This window comes from Microcebus murinus, chromosome 16, assembly GCF_040939455.1.
Source record: "Microcebus murinus isolate Inina chromosome 16, M.murinus_Inina_mat1.0, whole genome shotgun sequence".
NCBI classification, from domain to species: Eukaryota; Metazoa; Chordata; class Mammalia; order Primates; family Cheirogaleidae; genus Microcebus; species Microcebus murinus.
Window position 1 is genome coordinate 49493403 of NC_134119.1, and position 18506 is coordinate 49511908.

At 44.4% G+C, this 18506-nt stretch overlaps 1 protein-coding gene across 1 annotated transcript in view; it reads right to left on the minus strand.

Moving 5' to 3' along the window:
* FAM193A (family with sequence similarity 193 member A) overlaps positions 1-18506 on the minus strand; it is a 159440-nt gene that overhangs the window by 78078 nt on the left and 62856 nt on the right. Inside the window, exons 5-7 of the mRNA XM_075992888.1 lie at positions 17323-17557; positions 9791-9915; positions 3888-4035 (exon numbers count right to left, since the gene is read on the minus strand). Coding sequence (XP_075849003.1) covers positions 3888-4035; positions 9791-9915; positions 17323-17557 — 508 coding nt within the window. The remainder of the gene's footprint in view (positions 1-3887; positions 4036-9790; positions 9916-17322; positions 17558-18506) is intronic.

Genomic DNA, 18506 nt, shown 5'->3' on the forward strand with positions numbered 1-18506 from the left:
TTTGTCTACAACATCCACCACGTGTATAAAAAAGGATAACACCACAGGCTCCCCAGAGGAAGGATCTCCCCAGGTCAGATCTCTGACCTGAACCCCAATGGGCATGTCTGGCTATGGCCCTGGAGGGCCTCTTGTCATTTCCAGACCTGGTGACACCATCATTCCCCAGAACTCCAGGGAGCAGCAATGTGGCTTATCCACAGGTGCTTGGCACAGTGTTCAGTAAAAGGTCATCTGCCTTCTCTTTTCTTCACCTATCACTTTGATTACACCATTTTCCTGAGATCACTGAAATGTCACAAGTGATTCACAGTCTCAGAAGCTTACATTCATGCAACACAAGGAAAAGTCAGGGATAAGTCAGGATGCCCATTTCTAGTGAGTAGCATTGATCCCTTCAGAAGGAAGTGTCAAATTCAGGAAGAGAAAGAGGTGAAGTCCTGTTCAGAGAAGCTTCCAGACTCCAGGCTCTCCAGGCCCTCATCTGTTCAACACCAGGAACAGAACTGCTTACACACTCGGGCACCCAGGTGTGGCATTCCAGGTTGGTTTGCACACAGGCTCACAGACACTATCTCCCTAGCACGGTGCTCTGCAAACCACTGACAACTCAATGCTGGGCAGAGGCCACCAGCCCCACTGTCAAGGACAGATGTGTCCCTGGAATGAAATCCGAGATGCGGGGGACCTCATCGTCATTAGTCTAACCACATGTCAAACTCCTCTGCCAACTCTCCCCTGCAATTCTCTGTCACAGGGAACTGGCCTCCACACCGCACAGCCCATCCACCCTCAGAAAAGCTCTGACGGGCTTTCTTCTCAATAGTGCACAGAGCTGAAATACCTTCTCATGCCTCCCACATGGGGTCCAGACTCCACTTCTAAGGGACTGGGTAGCTAGGACAACCTGAATGTCTCCTTTGCAGGCTGCTTAGACACGCTGCCCCAATTCCCTTTTATTCCCCTGCCTGGCAAGTGCCTGGCAGAGCTGCTCTTAGGACAGACAGCTTGGCCACTACTGTCCTGATTCTAGGGCCTTCCACATGCTCTGCCCCTTGGCTTCAGCCTGTCATGCCCACCCAGGCTCTAAGTCTACCCTCCAGGGGATTCACCAAAGCTCAGCTTCTCTATTTGCAAATTCATTACTGTTACAGATACTAATAGGACTGTGGAGGGCCCGAGACATTCTTTGGTCCACAGCAAAACCATTTGCTGCCACCTGGGTGTGTTGTTGGCAGCTGTCCACATTCACTCTGAAGGTTTTCAGGGCACTACACATGGCTTGAAGGAGTCTCCAGTGGTCCTATCAACAGTGTCTCCCTCCTCTCCCATTAGTAACCATGTTGGAGACGAGCTGAAGGCAATGTAGGTGACCCTTGGTGAAGACAGGTGGAGTCCTCCGTGGACTTATCATCAGTTCACTGGGGATTTCCTATGACCTAACACAACATGATTTTCCTACAGCAGCAGCTGGCGGGACAAACTCAGCAGGTATCATTACCTCGAGTACAGAGATGCTCACAGGTTCAGGACCCTGTCACACACATCTCACAAGCAGCCTCTTTGGCAGTCTCGAAACTCCTGCCCTTGCACTGGTCCATGCCCGGGCTCAGCAGCCTGGTGCTCTTGTCTCTGCTCTCAGCCAGGGCAGCTCTTGCTGTTCACAGCACACTCTCCTGGCAAGGCCAGAGCACCTCACCATCTTCCTTCCACCACTTGGCTGAGCCCCTGTGACAAGAGTCAGCCAGGTAGAGAAGTTGGCAGCTAGTCTTTAATCTGTTCTTCTTGAGGCCTTCCATGAACAGAGATGGATGACTTGAGGTCTCACCACTCCTCCATCACCTCGGTCCTCTCAGTCAACACTGGTGAGGCCACCACCAGGTGTGCTCTGTAGGCTGCCTGCTAACCAGCATACCACAGGGCAACTCACCACACAAGGAACTGTTCACTGTCACTCTGGTTTTTAAAAACAACACACAAGAAATTTGGAATTACAGGATACAAAAGCTCATATAAAACTAAATGTCATCTAACGTGAATCTCATTTTGTAGGTCGGAGACTAAGGCCCAGGGAGGAAGAGACTTGGGTAGGGCTTGTGGGGCAAATCTGGGACTGCAGCCTGGATTGGACCACCATGCAGGGTGCTCCAAGAGACCCAAGTCAAGAACCTCCTCAGGGACCAGCAACTTCAACATACCACTCGGCCCTGTATGGTCACTGCCCCTGAAGCCACCCACTTCCCAGAATGAGCTGATCTCCACCACCCACTTTCCACAGCTGATCCCCACCACCCAGCAGACTCCATGACCAGAACAGCAAATTCTTGAAAACAGGCTGGTGTACGTGCAGGCAGCAGAGAGAAGGGCAGCCTTCTACACCTCTCTGCTGTGTTGCCCCCACATGACTTGGACCTGGCCAGATGTGCTACTGTAGAGCTGGAGGCTCTACCCTAGCCCTCCAGCTCTCTGGACCAAGAGAAGCCTCCAGAAGAGCTTTGTGGCTGCCAGACCCTGCTCCCACAGTGGCCTAAGACAAGGAGTCACTGACAGTGACAAACCACGGCTGGAAAACAAGCCCCTGGTTGCAAAAACAGACAAAAACATCAATTAGGGATGCACCAACTATGAAGAAAACACAACTGCTCTCCCCAACCCATCAGGGGCCACAGGAAGCAGAAGAGTGTTGAAGAAGTCGAATGACCCCGAGGCCTCTGCCTCACCTTGACACGCTATACACACAGTGGCCAAGGAAGAGGCCAAGAGCAGGGAGCCGGCAGAATCCTGTGCGAGTCTCAGGGCCACCTGGCCTAAGACAAACTCAACAGCACCGAATTCCACAACTGGCAACACTGGAACTTATTCCACTGAAGCCAAGGAAATTTAAAGGCAGCACAACACAGAAGAACACAGTAAGACAAATTCTACCCAATTCTGAACAAGAGACCATCTACAGCTACAGTCCCTGTGGCTGCACTAGAGAAGTGCCACAGAAAACATAGCCTGAGACTGAAGTCAGTGAACTGGTTCACAGAAGTAGCGAGCACACCCCACCCCGCCCTACCTTCTCCTCATCTCTCCCAGCACTAACAAGGAGCACTAACAAATGCTGCAGCAGCGTCCACATGGCACCAACCACACCAGGGCAGACCTGAGGCCAGCATACATCTTAAGCCAAAGCCCAGGTTCTGTTTCCCTACAAATAGTCTCAAAAATATAACACAGAACTCTTGTAATCTCTCCTTTATTACTCCACATATCACTGTTACCTTTAAAGGAAGGCTGCTCTAAGTGGCATCCTTGCCTGATCCTACCAGAGGTGCTAGAAAAGCAGGCATGCCATGGGTGGGCAGCAGAGGTGCTGTCTCCAACACCTGCTCTGAGAGGCTTCAGCTGCTCCGTGCACCTTTCCTTTAGGCCTATTTCCAATAGGCACACCCTTCGGCCTGTTCCCTCCACCTTGTAAAGCCACCTGCCACCTTGTGCTTTATAGACAGTTTGGGACAGACAGAGAATCGGCTCTGAACAGCGGAGTGCTCAGTAAATGGTTCCTGGAATTACAAGATGCCCACATGTGGACACAGAGCCTAGGTAGCAGCCTGTGCAAGTGACAGTGGGTGCACACAGGCCAACGTAGACCTGACCACCTGTTGCCACCACACCCTAAGCACAACGGAGCCAGAACTTTCTGTGGTGCCACACAGGTTTCCCATTACCTTTTGGAAAGCCAGCAGCTGACACACAGAATCTACGCAAGTATGCCAGGGCCTATGCCAGGAACTCCATGCTCGTCCCCAAGGACACCACTAGCACCTTGGCAAATTGCCTTCCCAGTGGAAGGTCATGAGGGTACGTGCGTTGTGCAGGCAGCCTCCTGGTGGGGTGCTCACCTGCTCATCCACATAGGCATCGATCCTCTTCTGGCACTCCAGCCACTCCTCGGCGACTTTGTGTAGCTCTTCTTCAGAGCGCTGGTACCTCTGCAATAAGGTGCTATACGTGTCCTCATTGCAGGTGTCATGCGTGGTAGTTCCTAGCCTAGGAGAGAGAAGGCCTTGTAACAAAATAAAGCACCCAAAGGCTCTGAACCAGAAAAGTGCTTCCTGTTGCTATTGTTGTGTTTTGTCATCTTATGTCTCAATGTAAAAAGTGGGGACACTACTACCTTGCAGCCGATACTGTGAGAGATTATCAGATCACATGTGCAAGGCACTCAGAACAGATTCTGGTGTAAAGGAGACACTCAAAGAAGTAACAGATCCTAATGAAAAAAAATCAGTGGTAAATAACATTGTTCTCTGCTAAAAAGACTATGGCCTAGCAATTCTATTTACTAAATGTGGGTTTGGACAGTATTTTACCCTGTTGAAATACACTGACCCAGAAGAAAAAAAATCAGAAATAAAATTTATACTTGGTTTTCAAATAACGTAAACCAGAAAATTTGCTTTACCTGAAGAAATACAATATCATGTATTCTGAATTATATTTTCTTTCCCTGGGTGAAAATGGGCAGGAATGGCTACCTCTCCTCCTGTCACCTGTCTCCATCCTCAAATGAATCCCACTTGTGAACATGTGTGGAAGGGGGAACTTGCAAACACCCCATGGTTACTGAAGCTACTCACACACTGTTCATCATGTCAGAGAAGCAATGTATAACTGAGCAGTGGTTTAGGAAAGTCCAGAGAAAAGGAAGAAATGATACTGATGCAAACACTGATTGTGATTGAGGCCATTGCAAACATCATGGTTGTTCTTCTAAGGCAGTTTCTGCCTCTTGGGAAACAAAACTCAAGACACAGATTCCAGGGATACTATGTGTCAGATTCTAGGCCCTGAAAACAGCCTTGCATCTTCTTTTTTTTTTTGAGACAGAGACTCACTCTGTTGCCCAGGCTAGAGTGCTGTGGTGTCAGCCTAGCTCACAGCAACCTCCAACTCCTGGGCTCAAGCAATCCTACTATCTCAGCCTCCCAAGTAGGTGGGACTACAGGCATGTACCACCATGCCTGGCTAATTTTTTCTCTATATATTTTTAGCTAGCCGATTAATGTATTTCTATTTTTAGTGCAGACAGGGTCTTGCTCTTCAGGCTGGTTTCGAACTCCTGACCTTGAGTGATCCTCCCGCCTCTACCTCCCAGAGTGCTAGGATTACAGGCGTGAGCCACTGTGTCCGGCCTCAGCCTTGCATCTTGCCATGCCACAACTCATGACATGGCTTTTAGTCCCCCTTCTGCTTCTGTCAGCCTTGTTCTTCACGTGACTGATTTCCATTCTTCATGCAAAACCCAATTTCTATGTCATTCCATCCTGCCCCTCCAGGACTACCTGGAAAGCAGGGATGCTAAGAGATACCAGTGATATACTACATCATGTGTTCCTTGTCCCATTCCTCCCAGAAGTAAGAACTTCTCTCTTCCAAGTTATATAAGATAGATTATTTTGAGCCAAGAAAGAACAAAGCAATCAGAAGGGAGGAGGTCCTGGAGGTATCTTTGGTGGTGTACCTGGAGTGCAATCTTCAGGCACAAGCCTTACATTCAAGCAAAGTCTTGCTGTAATTAGAGTTGCAGGAAATATCCACAGGGTTGAAGGAAATCAATGGTCCAGTGAATAGGTTTTTATCTCAATATTCAGCTTCAAATACGAGACAGTGCCATGGAAATATACCCACTGTAATGTTACCAATAATGTGTATGTGATACATTATTATCATTGATAAAAAGAATGAAATAACATCAGTTTGAATAAGTTTGTTTCTAAGCCTAATTAATATATATTTAAAATGAAGACCAATAGCTACTAACATCTGTGATGACAGGGAGGCACACATGATAAGCCCCCTGATATAAACAAACCACAGAGACCTGAGCAGAATCTACAGGAGCCTCCAGATCCTACCACCAATTCTCAGGCAGGACAGGACCTCAGACCTGCCAGGCTACTCCATGAACATACTCACGTAAGATCCAGACCATGCACCTCCAAGACAAAATTGCCCAGTTCTTTAACAGATAAAGTGTAAGACAAAAGGGACCTGTGTGGAGGGCAAGCTGCTGATAAAGACTCTTAAAAGATTTGGGAAAAAAAAAAAAGAGGGCTGAATGGAGAGTTATTGCTTAGTGGTTACAGAGTTTCTGTCTGGGGTGATGAAAAAGTTTTGGGAATACATAGTGGTAATGGTCGTAAACACCGTGAATGTGGACCAAGCAGGGTGGCTCATGCCCATAACCCCAGAACTTTGGGAGGCTGAAGTAAGAGAACTACTTGAAGCCAGGAGTTCGAGACTAGCCTGAGCAACATAGTGAGACCCCATCTCTACAAAAAATAGAAAAATTAGCTGGGTGTGGTGCTGTGCACCTGTAGTTCCAGCTAGTCAGGAGGCTGAGGCAGGAGGATTGCTTGAGCCCAGGAATTTGAGGTTGCAGTGAGCTATGATGATGCCACTGCACTCTAGACTAGGTAACAGTGAGACCCGTCTCTAAAAAAAAAAAGGTTAAATGAATACCAGAGACAAAGTGTTAATACTAAAATTCTTGAAGGCCTGTAATCCTAGCTCTCTGGGAGGCCGAGGCAGGCGGATCATTTGAGTTCAGGAGTTTGAAACCAACCTGAGCAAGAGTGAGACCCCGTCTCTACTATAAACAGAAAGAAATTAATTGGCTAGGCCGGGCGCTGTGGCTCACGCCTGTAATCCTAGCTCTTGGGAGGCCGAGGCGGGCGGATTGCTCAAGGTCAGGAGTTCAAAACCAGCCTGAGCAAGAGCGAGACCCCGTCTCTACTACAAATAGAAAGAAATTAATTGGCCAACTGATATATATATATAAAATTAGCCGGGCATGGTGGCGCATGCCTGTAGTCCCAGCTACCCGGGAGGCTGAGGCAGAAGGATCACTCGAGCCCAGGAGTTTGAGGTTGCTGTGAGCTAGGCTGACGCCACGGCACTCACTCTAGCCTGGGCAACAAAGCGAGACTCTGTCTCAAAAAAAAAAAAAAAAAAAAAAATTAATTGGCCAACTAATATATATAGAAAAAATTAGCCGGGCATGGTGGCGCATGCCTGTAGTCCCAGCTATTCGGGAGGCTGAGGCAGCAGGATGGCTTGAGCCCAGGAGTTTGAGGTTGCTGTGAGTTAGGCTGATGCCATGGCATTCACTCTAGCCTGGGCAACAAAGTGAGACTCTGTCTCAAAAAAATTATTGGGTCTGAAGAGTGAGGAGTGAGTATGCTGTGGAAACACAAAGGGACTGGTTTTTCTGCTGACTCCAGTGCTGTTTGGGGAACGTGACACTTGCTTTCCTCTGTTCTATCTCTATCTGCATTTATCCCTCTTCTTCATATGACCCTGAGACTTGAAAGTGTTACTGCAGCTTGAACCTAAGAATTAACATTGGAGACTCTAAGACACTGCTGATTTTGGAATCTGACCATTATATGCAATAAACAAATAAAAACCCAGAACTAAGGCACAAGAAAAAATGGAGTTTGATGACATTTCTGTCACCCACCCTTAATTTGACAGGCCTATCAAACTAACAGGATCACCAATGAAAGAAAAACAAGGACAGACAAACTGAATTCTTGCTTTAAGAATCCCTTTCTCAGCTGGGAGCAGTGGCTGACGCCTGTAACCTAACACTCTGGGAGGCAGAGGTGGGTGGATCGCTCAAGGTCAGGAGTTCGAAACCAACCTAAGCAAGAGTGAGACCTCATCTCTACTAAAAATAAAAAGAGGCTGGCAAGGTGGCCCACGCCTGTAATCCTAGCACTCTGGAAGGCCGAGGTGGACGGATTGCTCGAGGTCAGGAGTTCGAAACCAGCCTGAACAAGAGCGAGACCCTGTCTTTACTATAAATAGAAAGAAATTAATTGGCCAACTAAAAATACATAGAAAAAATTAGCCAGGCATGGTGGCACATACCTGTAGTCCCATCTACTTTGGAGGCTTAGACAGTAGGACTGCTTGAGCCCAGGAGTTGGAGGTTACTGTGAGGTAGGCTGACACCATGGCACTCTAGCCAGGGCAACAGAGTAAGACTCTGCCTCAAAAAAAAAAAAAAAAAAAAAAAAGAATCCCTTTCTCAAAGTGCATGTCTTCTTATAAAAAGTGCTTTTGGTGGATTTGAACTACATAACTACAGACAAAAAACGCACTCTGCATTTCAAGCTCATGACTCTGAAAGCTCTTCTGACTCTCTTTTTTATTTTTTTTGAGACAGAGTCTTGCTTTGTTGTCCAGGCTAGAGTGAGTGCCGTGGCGTCAGCCTACCTCACAGCAACCTCAGACTCCTGGGCTTAAGCAATCCTCCTGCCTCAGCCTCCCAAGTGGCTGGGACTACAGACATGTGCCACCATGCCTGGCTAATTTTTTCTATATATATTAGTTGGCCAATTAATTTCTTTCTGTTTATAGTAGAGATGGTGTCTCGCTATTGCTCATGCTGGTTTTCAATTCAAGCAATTCAAGCAATCCGCCCGCCTCAGCCTCCCAGAGTGCTAGGATTACAGGCATGAGCCACCGCTCCCGGCCCTGACTCTTTTTCTTCTATGAGGTTTGTTGTTAAGACATTCAAATCTGTTGCACCCATGGTGAAATGTAAAGCATGCTTTTAAAACAGTGGACTGAAAAGGGAAAGAATGGCTGGGAAGAAGGCTGTGGCAGAGAGAGCGCAGTAAAGATCAGGCGCCAACTGTGAGCCTGAGCCAGCACCACCCCAGTGAGCAGGCCATACTCCTGTAACACCTTGTTCTGATCTCTTTATCCTTAATTCCCTTTTACCTAACCATTTCTGAGGTTATTCTTTCCCTAGAGGAGAGGTTATAAAATGGCGGTTGTCAGGAGTCCTCAAATAGAATTTGAGAATATAGGAAACAAAGACTGGGTCAATACATGGATATCAAGAGAAAAAAAAAAGCAGCAGCTGGCATATAAGTCAACTAGAATAATAATTTATTTACTTAAAAATAGTTCCCATTCTTTGTGAATCTATTCTAGCTGTATTTTAATATGGTCAAATAAAGATGCTGCTATGATGTGTCTATAATATGGGCATGTGCTCACATGTGGTAAACAGACAAGAACAAAATCACCTACCTGCAGACTTGGGCATGCAGGACCCAGTGTAGGCAACACCACTCTGCTGAGGGACACCAGATCAGGAGGAACTTGTCTCCTAACTGAACACAGTGACCGTGGGGCAAACACACACACAGCCCACATCTCTCTTTCACCCCAAGCAAATGCCCATGAGCGAGAACTGCACTTCACACACCTGTCTTGGTAAAAGTATAGAATCCAGCCTCCCAAACATGAAGAAGCTACATGGATATTCTACACCAAGAAGATGAACAAAGATGGAGAGCCTAGGGTATCAAGGAGGTGTTTGAGAGAGATACCAACATGTCTCTAGGAGCCCCTGGGCACCCTCTGACCTGGGACCTCCTCCCCTGCATGCCCAACAGCCATTAGCACGAACCACACCCGAGCCACCTGGCTGGGCACATGTCCTGTCAAGGTAATGCTATATCTACTGCAGGCTTTTTTATATTTATGAGGAATTTGTGGTGTTAAACATTAGTAGCATTTTTGTTGGTTCATTATTTAAAAGTTTAATTGTATTACTCCTTAGGTTTTGAGCTTTTTGCCCAAACTGTCTTTCTCTAGGACCTGTTATTTTTCCTTTAGGAACTTCCACACTCAGTAGTGTTCAGGTGCACACACATCACATCACAGGAGAAAAGGCTGTGCTGTCACATCACAGAGACAAAAACAGGGTAAGACCAAGTACCTGATCTGAGATACCAGTGCTGGCAAGTTGCTCTGGAGAAGTGGCTCCGAAAAGACCAGATTTTCAAACAGGTGTTTATTATGCAATTCCCAAGTCACCTGGAACTTTTTCAAGTGTTCATTTTCCTAGTTTAAAACAGAGAGACAGAAAATTAGAAGACATAGTGAATTGATGGGCCGGGCGTGGTGGCTCACGCCTGTAATCCTAGCACTCTGGGAGGCCGAGGTGGGCATATTGCTCAAGGTCAGGAGTTCAAAACCAGCCTGAGCAAGAGTGAGACCTCGTCTCTACTATAAATAGAAAGAAATTAATTGGCCAACTAATATGTATAGAAAAAATTAGGCGGGCATGGTGGTGCATGCCTGTAGTCCCAGCTACTCGGGAGACTGAGGCAGCAGGACTGCTTGAGCCTAGGAGTTTAGGTTGCTGTGAGCTAGGCTGACGCCATGGCACTCACTTTAGCCTGGGCAACAAAGTGAGACTCTGTCTCAAAAACAAAAAAAAAAGAAAGAAAAGAACAGATGAGCATAGTGAATTGATGAAGACTTGGAAATTCCCAGAAGGATTCCCTCTCCCAGTGCCCATATCCCTCCACATGGGCCCAGAACATTCTACCTATGAAGAGCTGCTGCTCCCTTATGTCCCTAAGCACACACCAAATCAGACCTCTGACTACAATAACATGGGTCTCCACCTAGCCTCGCTTCTAAACAACCCACACACAAAAGAAAAGGGTGGCTGGGGTACACACAGATGAAGAGGGGACAGAGAAAGAAAAAACAATTGCACATATTTGATGGCTATTTTTTACAGTAAGGCTTTCAAAATATGACAGCCCTACATTCCAAACACGTTAAATACATAAAAATCCTTTGATGGCAAAAGACAATAATTTTCTTGCCTATCTTGAGAAGTATCCCAGTCTGACAGACACATATACTGGTGATACCCTGTCAAAGGTAAGGCCTTTTGTTTTCCTAATAAACATAGGCAAACTCATCGATTACTTTAGATGACACCCTAAAAACATTTTGGGAGCGTCTTAGTCATCACAGAGAATGATATCTTCAGAGATGTACCACTACCCCTCAACACAAGATCACTAGGGCTGGTGGCATGACTACCTTTGCTGAATGTACGTTTTATATAAGTCTTGCCACAGCCATGCAGGATGAATCTATGCTTCTCTATGTAAGATACATGGACACTGCTCGTGTTCAGATTATGTTCCATTTGGGGGTAAATGCTCCTTAACTGAACAATTCTGGAAACTACTTATCATTATGTATTAATGTTCCATGTCTCCTGAGAACTGAGTTGCTCTCACTGATTGGATTTAGTGGTCTGCTAATATTTAGTCAAACTGAGTTGATAAATATATTAGCAAATGAACTACACATAAAGATTCCATTACTTTAGTATCTGATAACCCCAGTTGGTACATGGGGCTGAGATAACAAATTATAATGATCAACTTCTGCTCCTGAAAATAAACATTTATAAGATAATGCAAACAGCAGACAGGCAGGGCCCACAGCCAACTGAGGGAGGGTCTAGGGAATGCTTCCCAGGAGAGCCAAGGTCTTGCCTGGTGTTCCCCACAAACCTTTGGAACCTTTGGGCCTCTGCCTGCCAGCCTGTGAGCAACTCTGTTGACTGAGGCTCCATACCTGTAGGGATGGAATCACAGCTCTGGCTTTCTGGGCTCACATTAACTAATGCTAATCGAATAAAGACTGATTTATGAAAACGTTCGGCATTTTTTATAAAATCTGAAATTATACTTCTAAGTAGGGCATGCAAGATAAATAGCAGATTCCAAACTCACTTCACAACCTGAAATCAACTTGGAGTTTACTTAAGTAACAACATATGCTAACACCTGTGTGCTTATCATAGCCATGCACTGTTCTTAGCACTGAACTCATTAATGTCTCTAGTTTCCTGTGACCTTGGTGCTGTCCTGCCTGTGCCCTCATTTACAGGCACAGAAACGCACAGAGAGGCCGGGCGAGGTGGCTCACGCCTGTAATCCTAGCTCTCTGGGAGGCCGAGGCGGGTGGATTGCTCGAGGTCGGGAGTTTGAAACCAGCCTGAGCAAGAGCGAGATCCCGTCTCTACTATAAATAGAAAGAAACTAATTGGCCAACTAATATATATAGAAAAAATTAGCCGGGCATGGTGGCTCATGCCTGTAGTCCCAGCTACTTGGGAGGCTGAGACAGAAGGATCGCTTGAGCCCAGGAGTTTGAGGTTGCTGTGAGCTAGGCTGACGCCATGGCACTCACTCTAGCCTAGGCAACAAAGCGAGACTCTGTCTCAAAAAAAAAAAAAAAAAAAAAAAAAGAAACGCACAGAGGAGCTTGCATAACTGGACCAGAGAGAGCATGCAGGAGGTGAGGTCTGTGAGACATGCTTGTCACAGTTCCTACCAGAGGGAAGGCCTATGGGAGGACTGCTCAGCTGGAGGCAGAAAAGAAAGAGATGCAAGTGTGGCTTTGCCATGCAAATTGTGAACACATCCCACTTTCTACAGCAAAAAGGTTAGGGGGACTGAAAGAAGAAAGAGAAGGTATTTAAATAAAGTTCTACAATAGACAGTGAGAAGTAACAGGATTTTCAAGATCATTTTGTCTTTATGGATGGAAATTCAGATTTCAGTATTACAGCCTGATGAGGCATTTCTCAGATAACTGTAAGAATAACTGAAGTCTAGTACCAATTTTATTTTGACATTTTAAATAAAAGAAAAATGTGACCCATTATCCTGTCTGGTCCCCCAAGTAGTGTGGAATAAACCTCACAAGTGCATTTTCCAGGGAAGTCACATTTTTTAGAACACCTTTCTATGTCCAAGTTGTATTCAGTGGGTTCAGCAAAAACACCAGAACAACGGTGCTGTTCAGAGGAGATAATGGAGTCAGCACAGAGTTAGCTGGCAGAGTTTGCACAGCACATTAACCTGCTGCTTCAAGGAAAATAAGTGACACTAATTTGTGGCTAATTGTGAAATCTGAGCTTTTAAGCAAAAATCAGAACTTCGGGAAATGTGTATCTGCCACCATGAGCTTTCAGCTTCTTCATATTTAAAGATCTTTCTGATGAGATCAGTGGTAATATTAATAAATGCCATTTTTATATGGAATAAAATGCTGTCAACATTAGGAAGATCTGCATAAGTGAACCAGCCTCTGCCAAATTACTTATGTATGATGTAAGAAACCATGCATGAGTAAAAGATCCAAAGTGTGATCTACACCAATGAATTTTAATGAAACAGTTCAGTGATTTGGTTTCAGATTCTATGTCACAACCAACCATTAAGAAACTCTCAAGCTTTGGTGGATCCTTAAAGAAGAATATCCATGATGATCTGAAAGGCTATTAAAATATCCTTTCTCTTCCAACTATATATCTGTATAAGGCCCAATTTTCTTCAATAACTTCAAGCAAAAGAACCTAGGACAACAGACTGAACACAGAAGCTGACCAAGAATCCAACTGCCAGACATTATAGGGATTTATAAAAATGTACACGATGCCACTCTTCTTACTAAATATGTTTTGTTTTGAAACAGTTATTTTTATCTAAAAATATGTTATTTGTTATATTATCCAATACATGCTAAAATGACATTTATGCTATCTAATGACTTTATATTTTTTAAATGACAAACATTTTTAAATTTCTCAGTTTGAATTTTAATACAGTAAATACTGATATAATTCATATAAACAAAAATTCTTTGGGGTCCTCAATTTTTAAGTATAAAGGGACGTGAATCTAAAAATTTTGAGAGCTACTGCTCTGAGACAGTCAAGTTTATCTTAACCCATCTCTGTAAATTCTATACACTGCATAGATCATTGGGTGGCAGTATAATAATGTCTTAAATTTGTGAAGCTTATTGGGTCCTGATTTGAACCCCCCAACCATAAAAAGAGACTTTTTAGATAACTGGAGAATTCTCATATGGGCTAGTATTAGTCAATAATAATAAATTACTGTCAGTTTTCATGGGTGTGACAATGGTACTGTGGCTACATAAGATAATGTATGTCTATTTTTGGAGATGCGTATTTGGAATATTCTAAGACAAAAAGGCATATCTGGAACTTGCATTAAGATTCTGATCAGGCCGGGCGCGGTGGCTCATGCCTGTAATCCTAGCACTCTGGGAGGCTGAGGCAGGCGGATTGCTCCAGGTCAGGAGTTCGAAACCAGCCTGAGCAACAGTGAGACTCCATCTCTACTATAAATAGAAAGAAATTAATTGGCCAACTAATATATAAAGAAAAAAATCAGCCAGGCATGGTGGCGCATGCCTGTAGTCCCAGCTACTTGGGAGGCTGAGGCAGGAGGATCGCTTGAGCCCAGGAGTTTGAGGTTGCTGTGAGCTAGACTGACTTCACAGCACTCACTCTAGCTTGGGCAACAAAGTGAGACACTGTCTCAAAAAAAACCAAAAAACAAACAAACAAACAAACAAAAAAAAAACAAAACAAGAAAAGAAAAAGATTCTGATTGAAGAGAGAGTAGAAGGGAAAGAAGGGTAGAAAAGACAGCATAATGAAGTCAGTGGCAAACATGCCCTTAACTGTGAATCTGGTTAAGGGGTTTCCATTGTTAGTCTCAGCTTTGAATCCAATATTATACAATTAGAACACCTTACAGACAATCTTAAATTCCTGTTTTGAGATCACTTTTTCTTTGATGTTCTATAGTTGTCAGCATGCTGTATCCAGGTAAGGACTTTAAAATATATCTTATTTGGGAAATGTGATAGGCTTCCTTAACTGAACACTGACATCTTTCAACAATTCTGGAAAATTTTCAGCCAATCATCTTCATCCTCATTCTACTTCTCCCCTGGAAATATGCTTAGTGATAGTTAGACTTTCCCGCTGTACCCTTCACGTCCCTCAAACTCTCTCATGTGCCCCCCATTTGTCTCTTTGAGCTATATTCTGCAGGATCACTTTACTTTTTCCAATTCACCAATTCTCTTTCAGTTGTCTATTGTGTTTAATCTATTCATTAAACTTTTTTATTTAATTACATTAGTTTTATTTCTGATTTCGTTTGGTTTCTTTCGAATCTGAACAACGATTTCTTAAAGTCTTCGTCTTTAACTCATAATTTCAACCCTTTTTTAATTTCTTTAAACACAAATATAGTTTACATCCTTTGTACAAAAATTTAAAATATCTTTGGTATGTGATTCTGTCTGTTGCTTCTGCTGGCTCTCAATTGTACTGTTGTGAATCTTAACAATTATTTTTTTTAACTGTGAGCTGCTCATATTTGTGGATTTTTGCCTATGCAAATTTTTTGAGATCAAACTGAAGGACAAGCCTTCCAGGGGTGAACTGCATGTTGCCTGACTTTATGAGCAACCTTGGACCACTGTGAAGTAACCTGCAGGCTCGAGTTATTTCACACCACACCAACAGCATTTGTTCAGAATGCAACCCTAAGCAGCAGTTGGCTTACAGTTACAAAATCTCTGGGAGTCTGTGCTTCCCTGGCATACCAACACATAGTCACCATAGTCACAACTGGTGTATATTCTTGCTGTCCCTTCCTGTGTTTTTGAGTTTCTCCTTCACCCTTACACTGAGGACGTAAACATTTGTGGTCCCGTCCACATATTTGCCAACCCTATCCTCGGCTACACTGAGGCCGTTATCTCCTCTCTTCCAGAATCAGAAGAAATCCTTAGCGTAAATATTAGCTTTAAGTACATGTATCTCAGGATTCCAGCTTTCAACTGTTTTCACCACTAGAAATTATTCCATTTCATGCCATCACAGTTGTATGTTTTAAAATATTTTATTTTATGTTATCTAGTAAATTTAGTTGTTCCCCTTGGAGGAATATGTTCAAAGTAATCTAGCCTGCCACACCCACTAGAAATAAAAGTGAATATTTCTATGTGTAAAGAAAGTAAAATAAGATATTGATCAAATAGAGTTTAGAGTTTATGGGATTTTTCAAACCACAAGAAAGTATTTCTGCTAGAAATTTGTTATAATAAACATGGCTCAAATTAATTTGTTAGCTTCATAAAACAGTGTTCTACCTGAGGGGGGCCTGGGCTTTGGCAGCACTTTCTCTCTTCACTGCCAGAGTCTCTGTGCATCAGGTTCAGGCAGGCAGGAGAGTGTCTTTATTAGCCTGTGCCAATGTTCTCTCAGGAGACAGGGGAAGGTTCAGGATGCTTTCACAGAGGCAGCAGCTCTGGATTTGGACCTCTGAAGAACAGCTAGATTTTCACAAGGCAGAGGTGGGAGAGCCAGTGGTGCGAGAGATGCCAGAAGAAGGAAAAGCACCAGAGGAAAGCTTGGCTGTTGGGTGGATTTAGGTCTTCAAGTGGGGTAACTGCCACACACACTCCCTTGCCTAGCTGCCTCTTTTTTTTTCCAGCATATTATGGGGGTACAAATGTTAATGTTATGTATATTGGCCTAGCTGCCTCTTTTCACAATGGATGCCTCCCTGGAGCTTGGTGCAGGGAAGCTTGGGGAAGTCTGCGAACCCAATGAGATGACTTACAAAATTATATGTATAAGCTTTTCCAAGAGGGTACATCAACTTTAGAATCAGATAAAAACCATTACACTTAAAATCTTGGGAACCACTGGTTACTATATTTGTTTCAAAATGCAATTTTACCACTATAAAAGCACCCAAAACTAGCCCAATTAAGTATCATTTAATAATAAAATTTAAGTGACGATGAAAAACTCCACAGACTATTAGTAAAAATGGATAGGTCTGTAACAGTCAAAGAAGCCTTTAATGGCTTGTCTTTGGGCAGCACAGTCTCCTTCTACCTACGTGCACTCACCAGTAACCAGATGTCTACTCCATTTCTACTCCATGCAGCCTTCCACCCACTGTGGTGATTTACCTTTTCAGGTGGTCAGACCCACCTGTGCATCCCCTGTGGTAGGACTGCAAGACCCCTGCAGGTGGGGAGAGGGATGTAGCGGAACTCCAGTCCGTGAGCCTACCCTTAGCCTGTGCTGGGATGGTGAGTGAACGCATTCATGAACAAATGAAGGCATGAAGGGCCATGAGTAGGCTGCTCCCTAGTTTCCACGCTCTTCTTTCCTACGCATCTCATCAAATACCAGCTGCCTAAAGTAACATCAGAATTAACATCTTAAGACACCAGAGATTTCTCTTCCGTCTCCCTATTAATGCATACACTGTCCTCACCTCAACCATCCCTGTGCCGTGCTCCCTAGGCCTCAAGTCCCCCAAACAGTTTCCCTGAGGTGTCACCAGGTATCAATCCACTCAATGCTTTTATTCACCAGCAAAGTCCAAAGGAAAGAGAAAGCGGAGAGGAACAGGTTCTCTCCCACAACCCTGTACCCAACCTCACAGAGGAGGGGCTCCGTGTTGGCACCTTGGGGTGGGACAGTGAAGTCGGTGCACAAGCCTCAGAAGCTCTGTCCTACTGCGTGTTTCTTCTCTTTAGCTCATCAATAACAAAAAGAAAACAACAGGTTGTCTCTCTTACCAGAGTACCAAGGAAGGTGCTGATGGAGCGTGCCGCCTGGCAGAGGGCACCATATTCCTCAAGCAGGAGGGAGATGAACTGGTGTGCCTGTGGCGGGCCTTGCAGGCCAGACGGTGCCTTCACCTTTGCTGCAGCTGACAGCTGTCGGAGCAGGCGGACCTTCATCTCCAGCACATACTCTCGGGCTTGCTGCTCCAGTCGCTGGTACAGCTGGTAGGGGTCCCTCTCACAGAGCCTGCACAGAGAAACAGAGTCACCACTCACCCATGGCCCACACACGTGGGTTCCAGGGCTAATAGTTTTTTATGTCAGCAGGTATCTTTTCTGAAGTCTTTCCATAGGCGACCACCTCTCAGTGACAACCACCATCACCTTTCTCACAAGGACCTGTGAGAGGCAAGATCACCCTACCTTACAGATGGGTTACTGGGGCACAGAGAGCATCACCAGTGAACTAAGAAGAAAACAGACACTGAGCACTTTTTCTCTGTGTGGCACCAGGCTCGCTGCACGTGGTTTCAGCTGGCTGGGTAAGTTGTTTAAACTCATGTAGCCAGCTAGTGGCAGAGGGTATGGTCCAGATCCATACTCTCAACCACATACTACGTACAGATGAGACTGAAGATAATTGTCTGTGACGTCTCACATATAAACAGTTGACAAGCACTAATCCCAACAGAAGTAACACCTGGCTGGAAGACTGAGGTAAATTGCCCTCTCCTTTCTAGGAACTCAGCATACAATCCACATGGGCTTGTATTATTTTTATAAACAAAAGAAACTTTATACAGTTTATCCTATTTTTAAATTAGCCCATAAAAAGGCAATAAAAGTATATAAAATAAAATCTGTAAGCTGAAGAGCAGTAAAAAAATTAATACATGCCTCCCCACTTGACCACAGTTGCAATGAACATTTTCCCTTTCTAAACTTGATAGTGTGCTTTTTTGATACAAATGTTTGTATGATAATCCACTTTTTAAAACATGTTCCATGGTATTTAGCATTATTATGGTTAAATTTGAAACTTCTTTTAATTGTGCACTTCTAAGAAGCCTCTAGGTGGAAACCTAGGACCACTGATACGATAACCAAAACATAACATCAGGAGGAACTACTTCGAGTTCAGCACTCTATTAAACTAAGTTGTAAAATATATTGAGATGCAGCTCTTGGATTTTACA